General features: G+C 43.6%; 1 protein-coding gene across 1 annotated transcript; it reads left to right on the top strand.

Moving 5' to 3' along the window:
- The first annotated feature begins 319 nt into the window (after positions 1 to 319).
- Positions 320 to 10,210, top strand: LOC134225185 (aquaporin-11). The gene is made up of 4 exons (XM_062705047.1): positions 320 to 680; positions 748 to 870; positions 9,299 to 9,450; positions 9,509 to 10,210. Exons 1-4 carry the CDS (start codon positions 506 to 508, stop codon positions 9,842 to 9,844), a joined length of 786 nt encoding a protein of 261 aa, XP_062561031.1. The 5' UTR covers positions 320 to 505; the 3' UTR covers positions 9,845 to 10,210.
- Positions 10,211 to 10,418: the final 208 nt, after the last annotated feature.

Raw genomic sequence — 10,418 nt, 5'->3', positions numbered from 1 at the left:
GTATCTATCTGCAAAATAAATAAATCATTTCTAATAAACCTTCTTTGACGAAACGCGAGCTTTTTTGGTGTGGTTCACACCACGTGAATGTAGCTTTCTTAGTGAGAGATCATTTCTCTCATATTTAACGATCAAACAACTATCACATCAAAAATAACACCATTCACATGTGCTTATGTACACTTGTTATGACGAACCCAACATAGCGGATTGTCAGAGAGCAACCGAGAGACAACCCCATCGACATACCAAGCGCTGCGCTGCTAAGATCATTAGAACGACGCGACGCTCTCAAAAATGCTGTCCCCATGAATACAACGCTAAATAATCGTAGGTCGCGATGTTGCTGAGGCTGCGATCGCGACTTTCTGCTGCGGGTTATTTTTATTCCGACTGCCGTTCGATCGAAGTACGCGAGAACCAGAAAACGAGTCGCGATATTTTTTCGTGAAAAGTTCAATCATAATTTCGATAGCTTCCGGTTGTATTTTGAAACGTTCCGGGGATGGCCATCGAGCAGCTTGGCTATAGTGTGTTCTTTATAGCGTTGACCAGCGCGATCGCGGCTGTTGCTCGACGGGTGAATAACAAATTGTCCAAAGAAGGTCTGGTGAAGGAACTCATCAATGAGGCAATCGCCGCCGCGGAACTATGCGGCTGTTGCTTTGAGCTGATCATTGGTAGGCGCGTGGCTTTGCCATTGATCGAAGAGTGCAGATCCTAGTTCATCCTATGGCCTCTTTCCAGTTGCTGATAACTTTGGGGTAGCGACCTATGCGGTGTTCCTGTTCACGCTGACGATATGGTGGGGTCTACAGTGGGGAAACGCCACTGCATGTCCCTACACATATATGGAACAGATTGTGCAAGGTTTGTTGGCATTACGTAGTTGCATAATAAATCATATCAAGAAGAGGGCTCAGAAAAAATTAACGTAAAACAATTTATGTCATTGAAGGACATAACATTGTTTCTCTGGGATAAATTTAGATAACGTTCAAATCTAAGAACGATGTTTCGAAACAAACATTTGTATTTATAGTAAGAGAGAGAGAGTATGGACTTACCTTAAGAGCAATCGAGTTCGTAGAATGTGGCGGAATCTCTGAAAAATGCAAATCAATTATTTTTCGCGAGTACTGACGCGTGTGTGTGACATAGAAAATAGAAATAACGAACTTATATGCTTCTATACTTATAATTTTATACATGATACAATGATACACCCATGACGCACACGCATAACTATGTCGCTCTTTACTTGGGGTTTTCGATTCAAAGCAATGGAATGTTTTGGTGTAATAACTCAAACATTATTTTAAATTTGAATAAATTTAATAAATTCAATAGCATAATTGCAGCTGTCATGGTAGTTTACTATTCGTGGGGGATGTAATCTGGTGCAGCTCCCATAGTGATATGCGGTTTATACAATCGGTTGACTGGTTGGCTGATCGCTAAAAGAATGTGCCGATGGGGGTTTCGTCTAATTGAGGACAGGTTCGTATAATATAGCCTAACGAGGAAAACATACGCTCCGGAATCACTTTTGCTGATCTTTACGCCCAGGAGGAACATGAGTCGCCAGAGTTCTGGTAATTGTGAGGCACCATCAATTTCGGTAACTTTGAATCTTACGATGTTTATCAACTCTTTCAGGTTGTGAGGTTAAGTGAGTTTGTTTCAAATATTAATAATTAAATTTTATTGCTTTAATACAGTGATTTTCTGCATTTTGGGGGTTTTCCGCAAATATCTCCTCAAGCGATTAAAATGTTTTTTAATGTGTCGTCAACGTCATCGTCATAGGGGGAGAATGAGTAATCGCTCTTACCGGCAGTCCGGACTCCGGAGGTTGGATAACAAAATCGTTAAAAAAAGTCTCTTGTAATTTAGTTTTCTTATTCTCAGATACATTCAATCTTTTTTACAAAAATTCTAAGTAGTTGAAATAATGACCCATTTTCACTCCATTTGACCTTTTATCACCTCCGACGACGGTATATCAGGTTAGTGCTTGGTCGGACGCTTAGGAACATATCTACCTGGTTCCTATAACTGCAGGGCCTATAACTGGGCCCGGTATTATGGGACCTTATGTACGACGGGGTTCCAAGACTCAATTTCCCTCCTGGTGTCACGATCGTCGGCTTCGCCGGTGACGTAAAGTTGGAGGTCTACGGGGAATCAATTCCGGAGGACTGATCGCAACACACGCGATCAGCACGGTGCACAGTGGCGGGCTCCCATACAAATGCCGCACTAAACCTAATATGTTGCCCGAATTTTTCACCAAAGAGTAAAATTTTAGAACGCTAGATTCATTTTGAGATTAAAATTGTTATCCAACATAGGAGCGATCCATATACCACGTGACATTGGACATAACGTGGGTTTGGACATTCCCCCCCCCCCTCCAGAGACAAAATTTTTGGAAGCATTTTTTTTTTCAAACCCTCTCAAATTAATTTTTTTTTTCAGAAAACCCCCAAGACCACTTTTCTGGCTACGCCACTGTCATGGTTTATACAAATTTGGGGGTGGGGTGGGGTGGTATCTAAAACTGACCAAAACCTGTCCACGTGTTATATGTACAGCCCCATGTACTATGCTACTCAAGTGCTTCCGGAAGCCCATGCCTAAATGTCTGAAGCAGTAATATCGCCCTCATTCTAACATTGAAACAGTCAATTTCCAGCTTTGGAGCATTTAATCATCACACTAATCATCGGAAAGTAGACAAAAAATAATTTTTTAGCCCATGATACCAGATCGTTCCGAAGCTTTCCCGAAAAAAGTTCACTCAATTTTTCTTTTGCCATTCAAATTTGTTAGGGAGACGCTTTACAGCATTAACTTCAACAAGCCACAAAAAAATAAATTTACAAACTACAATCATCAAATTTTGGAATCAGTTCCTTTATGTGTTAAATTGAAAAGATACGAACTTCGCGAAACGAACACAAAAAATCGAGGTTTTGTGTGGATTTCCGCCATTGCAATGTGCGGTGGCGGGTTGGATGAGCGCTAGAGACCTTGAGCTTGCTCAACATAAGACGATTGCGGTAATCGTCAACAACCGCAGGTCTATACACCATGTAGTGATTTATGTGGGTGGAGTCGCGATAGCGGCAAAGTGGAGCCGGAAATTTTTTGAGGTAATAGTAAATGACAAGCTGACCTATGGCAGCAACGTCGACTATGCCAGCAACAGGGCTTCAACTGATGTTGCGGCGTTTTCGAATATCTTGTCCAACAGCTCTAAGGTGTGTGAAGAAATTAAGAAGTGCCTATCTAGATCCCTTGGTAGTCGACCGCCCTCCCACATATTGGAACTGGGGAACAACCTCCGGCACCATAGGATAGACGGAAGAGGGACCCGTAATCCCCTGCAAGCCTGTAAAGCGCAAAGTCACAAGCAGGGGTGCGAATTCTCAATCTCAGTGTCTGAAATTTGTTGGATATTGATACCATTCCCTCTTCACACTCACTTCCTAGCAGTGAAAACTGAAAATGGTTAGCAACAACAATCAAATACAAAGTAAACAAAAGACCTCTCTTCTCATTGCACACGCAGCCCGCACTGACAGTCTATTCAGTTCACTCGCTGCTGTGTGAATGCGACGGCCCTATATAAATGCATGGGTGAATACTATCACTTGAAAGACAATGACAGGAAATTTGTGCCGAATGATCATCAGCTTCAGCCCGCTGTTGGCAAACCGAATTTGCTAAGCTACTCCTGCTTTGTCGTTCTGACTGAAAGGCACCGTCATACGCGAGGAGAAGTGGATGAACGCTGTCATCAGAGGAAAAGTAGAATCACTGAAATTTAACATGGCAAGGTATAGCCAATAGAATTGAAAATAATTTTAAAAATTAAAAAAAGAGATTTTTTTGAAAATGATTTATTAGGCGGGATTAGAAATTCAATTAAGATTAAAAGTAGTACCATCTCCGGAATCATTTCAAGAAAAAACTTCATTGTCATTAACAATCAAATTAATATATGTATAATGTTATATGTAAAAATTCTAACCTCATGCTATAAATTATTTGTAAATAAATTTTATTTTGAAATTTTGAAAATTATTTTGAAAGCTGCATTCCATACCTCGCTGTGAAATTTTTTTCATGATTCTACTTTTTCTTTTGATGACAGAATTCATTCTTCTCTTAGCGTATAGGCAAAGAGGAGCAGAGAAAAATACAAAACAAAAGAATCACACTCAGCAGGCATTGTTGATAAATTGCACCACTGGTCACAAGTCGCTGTTTTTTTCGGTGGACTCCGTGGGAATTAAGCAATTTCCGGATGGCGTTCTCGGAATCCAAACTGCAAGAACAAGAACAAACACAAAATACAATTTGTCCAGCTACAACAAGCTTCACGAGTTCAACATCGCTCCTCCAAGACCGCGTTCCAGAAGACTCCCACCCGGGTCATAAATCCCAACCGTTTCTGCGTCCTGAGCTCCCCGGGCACTTCAATCCGGGTGATAAGTGCCGTTTTCACCGACCCTCACCCACTAACGGCGGAACGAGCAGAACAGGCCCCTCCTGGCCGCACAATGCTACGCCCAATGCAGTGGCTCCAGTTCCTCTTCATCGTCATCTCTTGGCGCAGCGAGCTCCGGGTCAGCCAGTGGATCTTCTTCGTTCACTGGCTCTGGCCTGCCTAGAACACCTCCCGGACAAACGCCAGCGGCGGTAAGAAACCCCCTAGCCTTTTACTATCCGCTTTGCCAAACCAGCCCCCCGGCCCTTGCGCTGGAGGTCAACCTTTGTCTCCAATAGAACATTAATGGGTTCTGGAAACACCTTTCAAACCACGAGCGGCTAGTACACCACCCTACCCTGGGCCATCGCTCTCCAAGAGGTCAATTGTGTGTCCGACACCATCATGGACCGGACTCTAGGAGGCAAATATCGTTGGACCAGCAAGGTTGGAAGCAACATCAGGCACTCCGTAGCAATCAATGTCCTCGATATCCATTTCGATGTCCTCGATATCGATGAAGACCTACCGGTTGTCGGGGTCCAGCTTCACGAAAGAATGCCGATCGCCATCATAAATGTTTACATCTCTTAGGTGTTAGGTGAGCAATTTGATCCAGAACGCTAATCCCTTTGATATGGATGCCCATCATCCTATGTAGGGAGTATCCAGGGCCGACCCTCGAGGCACTGCTTTAGTCGAAGCGTTCCAGGAAGGTGACCTCGTCACTCTCAATGATGGGTCCCTCACCTTTTTCAACTGGCACTCTGCTACATCCATTGATGTCACTGCGGTAAGTAGATCCGTCCTATCACGCTTCTCCTGAAAAGCCGCTACCGATCTGTACGGTAGCAATCACTACTCTGTGTAGATTTTCACCAACGATCCTCCTCCTGTAGACATCAAGAGACGCCGTTGGAATTATGGTGAAGTGGATTGGGAAGTGTACGAGCGCACCATGTCGATCGTTTGCGCGGACCAACCTCCCTTGTCCTTCATCGATTTCACCGACACGATCCTCGCTGCCACTCACCGAGATATCCCTTGGTCCAGTGGCTGTCTTGGCCGTTGTGCACTTCGATGGTGGACCGAGGAAATTTGGCGCGCTGTCAAAGTTAGGCGCAAGGCTTTACGCTCTCAGACTTGACGAATGGAATGGAATGGAATAAGGAAAAACACCGACAGTGCAAAATAGTCATCAGGGAGGCAGTCTAAGCAGTGTGAAGATTTCATCGATCGCATTAACCCATCTCAGACCTTCGCTGAACTGTGATGAAGAGTAAACGCAACCAGCAGCGGATCGAGAGCTATTCCCATTCACCTAGACCAGGGCAACCGTATAATTTCCGACCATGCCAAGGTTGCCAACGCTCTCGGTGAATACTTAGCCTCCCTGGTTGCTTTCCCTGCTTCTTGTGGTCCACATCCAGATCAATCCCGCTAACTTCTTGCGCGTCCAAAACCGCGAGAGGATGGTTAACCTGCGACTCAGGGAGAAATTGGAAACCGACGGAAGTTTCGGTTACTGTCAACACGCTTCTCGCCCAGGCTATATAGCACAAGAACATATTTTACCAACCTCCGAAAAGCGTATGAGGAAGACATGCATGTTGACCTTGTATCACTTGATATTGCCAAGGCTTTTAGCAGGGTCTTGACACGCTTGGTCCTTAGCAAACTCTAAGAGTGGGATATCACAGGCAACATGCTTGCTTTCGTTAAAAACTTCGTCAACCGACGAACCATTGAAGTGCTTGTTGTCGATACACAAGTGGGGGCACACCACTCGATACGGAAGCAACGCACATTCCGTCAGGAGTGACCTTAAAGAGATTTCAGGGTCCCTCTCGTCAGGCAGACCGGATCCTAAGAAATGTTGCCGGTACCGGTCACCCCTCCACCCCCCGTGGCGCGGGCGCGAAAGCTGGCTAATGCCTTCTCCCAGGATCAACCACACCATTGCCATCTGGTTCAGAAGTGGAGAAAACACTGATGAATTGATCTGTTCTAGAACTGTTAGGAACACGGCTTTGGAACCATGAGATCCGGAGCACCGACGGATCCGTCTCTAGCCGCGTCCGTTTTGGAGTCTCCGGACCAGGTCTAAATAGAACAGAGTCTATCCAGTAAGTGCAACATCTGCTCGGCTAAAACCGCTGTCATTTTTGTCCCCGCTACAGTCCCGGCTAACAAGCCGATTGCGATCCTCAAAGATTCAGCCAGTGGCGTCGCCACCATCGAGAGTGACACTCTTAAACATCTATTGATCCAAGAAATTCTCGCTAGCATGGCGCCAAATACCTGGTTCGCCTGGATCCCTGGCCATTGTGGCACCCGATACCCTTGGAATAGTTGGACATGAAGGCCTCCCCTATACCCGCTTCGTCCCGCAGGCCGACGTTAAAAAGTGAGTAAGAAGTGTCATCGGCCAGAATTCGGCACCTATTTGGAGCAGCAACTCACTACTGTTAAGGAAGATTAAAGGCAATACCAGTCCCTGGAGTGAACTGGCTTCGCAGAAAGAACAGACGATTATGTACCGGCCATACAAAGGCCTCTCACAATTTTGGCCCTGGGAGCCCTTTCCGGTTTCGATGTGACCTGTGTTGACCTGTGCAAAGTCAGGAACAGTGTAGAGCACTTCATCTGCAGATGTCCCGAATCCAAAGTGGAGGCTCTTCTGCTTTTTTAAGGATGCTAGGTTCTATTATCAAATCTAGGCCCCGAAGATTCTTTTTCGGGAACAAGGCCCCCTTCGGACTTAAATCCCACCCCTAAGTGAACCGTACCTCTTCTATTTTTAGCCATTTTCACATGACACTCTGCCATGTTTTAGAAAATTTTCTTTTGCCTTTCCATCAAGGTCTCAAAAAGATCGGATCTGAAATTGCCATATTGTTTACTACTTGGCTTTCGAACCTTTCCATGAAAGGACTGAATGATCCAAGAGGATCCATTAAGACAGAATATGGCTGAAAAACAGAAAATAGAACCTATAGGCAGACCCTCATCATTCAAATAACAACCACCGGAGAACAGCGCACTAAAACTCAAGACTTTGAAGCCAGGATACAAGCCAGGGTGAAACCAGGATACAACGAAACTACACGAAGTTGTAGGAGTTCCGAAACACCGTCTTCCACAGGAAGTCGTGGCCAGTTATCTGCGGAAGCTGGAGAGCACGTACCGCTTGATGTGTCTCAGAGCGATATCTGCCTGTGCGTCCTGTGTGGCTGGCATGATGCCAGAGGGGCTGATCATCCGGAAAGACGAAGAGAGTTTTGAGCACCATAAGGCATCGCGAGTGGGATAATTTCTCATATCTGGCAGGGTCGGGAGACCCACGGGAAGTTCACTTCCATCCAACATAATTCCTGTCAGGTCATTGCTGCTGTAGGGTTTGAGTAAGCCATCATCGTGTCAATCGGTGAGCAGCAAGCCATGACTTGTCCTCTTCTCGTCAGATCTCGGCGGCGTGCACACGCACTGGCGGCGAGCTGCTGTCATCGCATTTCGCTCCAGCCATTTGGAGCCACACAGCTGCTTCCGACAGTACCTCCACAGATTCGGTCACGCGCACTTTCCCGATTGCTCAGGCCAGTTGTGGACGAAACTGCAGATCACATACTTCAAGAATTATTTGGAAAATTTCTTCAGAATTGACTACAAAAATCCCTCCAGATTTATAATGAAAATTTTTCAAGGAGTTCTCTAGGATTTATTTTCTAGGCGCTAATTTTGAAATTTTTGAATGATTTCCTTCAGAAATTTTATAAACACGTTAGGAAATTCATCATTGAATTATTTTTAATAATGCACCAGGAATTATTTAAAAAAATGATAATTTTAACCAGAATTCCTTCATCAACTCCTTTGAAAACTCCTCCTGAAATTCATTCGAAAGTTTCTCCAATTCTTTAGGAGTATTTCAGGAATTGGATTTGGTCCAGAAAAACTTTCGATATTTCAATCAGTTAGGGCGTGCAAAAAATCTTGAAGAAGAGTGTGAAATATTAAATATGATTAATTTCTATCGATTGAACAAGGGAGCATCCATAAATTACGTAACGCTTAGAGGGAGAGGGGGTTACCCAAAGTGTGTCAATCCATACAAAAATCTCAGATGCTTCATACAAAAAGTGTGACATATGGGGAGGGGGGGGTTGAAAAATGACAATTTTTGCGTTACGTAATTAATGGATCTTCCATAATATGTAAACTATGGATATTTTAACTATCATATGAGGATTTACATGTTTTACTTGACCATAGCCTTATTCGTTAGTAACTTACGTAAATTAGATTACTGTTTGCATATCAAATGCTTCATTTCCAAAAAACTATTAGGTCAAGAAAATTAAGAATAACCGACATACACAAAGTTGTCCAACAGTTCCGTTGCGGGTTATTGACCCCGTCATCTTACTTTCTTCTATTTCTTGTAATTGGCTTTACACCCCATCCCCCTGTGGCATTGCCGCCTCACAGCGCATTCAGCAGGCCAAGTTGTATGCCCACGAAAGTCGAGACAATATTCAACCCCGAAATTTTACTAGACCATACAGGAATCGAATTCAGGATGGCCTTGCTTTGTAGTCGTGCATCTTATCGCACGGCTAAGGTAGGCCTGTCAATTTATTATAGTTAAATGCTTGAAATATATGTAAAAGATTTTTGATATTGGATATTTGCACGAAACGCAGCTTTGCAATTTTGAGAAGTTCTACCACTGGAATAAACAAAACTCAACGGCATACCAGTCCAGTTCGAACTAATCTCGTTCCCTTCCATTTTATCCAGGTGAAGTTAACTTCAGAGAAGCTGCCTTGAAGATTTGGGCCCAGCTGATGGGCGGGTGCTGCGTGTACCGTTACGTCCAGCTGTACTGGTGGCTGGAGCTGGCGGAAACCCACGAAGGCCGAGCCTTTGAAGAATGCTCTGCTGATTTGAAGGTGTCTTTCTCAAATTTAAAATGTAATTTATACTCGATTTCAATGTATGCTATTCTAGGTCAATCTATATCTGGGAGCGTTCATCGAGGGCTTCGCCACACTGTGCTGTCGACTGGCGTCCAAAGTTATTTCCGAAAAAGACGCCAAGTTTGGTGCCTTCATTGATTCGTTCATCGGAACCAGCTTGGTTGTGGCCGCTTTCAACTACTCTGGTGGATACTTCAACCCGGTTCTGGCCACCGCACTGAAATGGGGCTGCGCAGGAAACTCCGCCCTGGAGCACATCATCGTCTACTGGATTGGTTCGTGCGCTGGAGCTGTGCTGTCGGTGCCACTGTTCAAAACCGACAGCTTCCGCAATATGTTCCTTGCCGATAAGGCTAAGGCCGAATAGAATGCTAAATAGGCACACAAAGGCAGCTTAAAGGGTAGCGCTTTGAAATTAAATTCGAAATTCTTCTAGTCATAGCATGTCGAAATTCATGAACACTATATGAATATATATTTATTTGTGAAACCTGTCGATAAGTACACTTTCCGTCCTTAATTGTATATGAGTTATCTATCTGCTTTTTAAAACCATCTTTTTATTTCAGCAATATGTGTTTTATATGTTGATGTCCTTTTTTTTAGTTAGTATATATGTAACGAACCTACTTGTACTATTTTTCCCTAATATAGATTTTGAAAGATAAAAAAGAATATGCAGACAACTATGTAAATATGTAATGAGAAATAAAATCAGTCATGACAAATGTGATTTTTTTAACTTCTATACTTTAACAATGTAGCTACATGTGAACAACAAATTTCTATACTATGTAAAAGACGACCTATTAAATATTGTATCAGGCCTTATACATATAGTTATCATGCAATGGAAATTTTTCTTTTACAGCGCCACGTTCTTTGCCCGCTAGGAAAAATAGGGTTTTAATCTTTGAATATTGAAAAGCATTGTTTTCGAA

This window comes from Armigeres subalbatus, chromosome 3 (assembly GCF_024139115.2).
Source record: "Armigeres subalbatus isolate Guangzhou_Male chromosome 3, GZ_Asu_2, whole genome shotgun sequence".
NCBI lineage: Eukaryota > Metazoa > Arthropoda > Insecta > Diptera > Culicidae > Armigeres > Armigeres subalbatus.
This window is presented reverse-complemented; position numbering and strand designations above follow the sequence as displayed.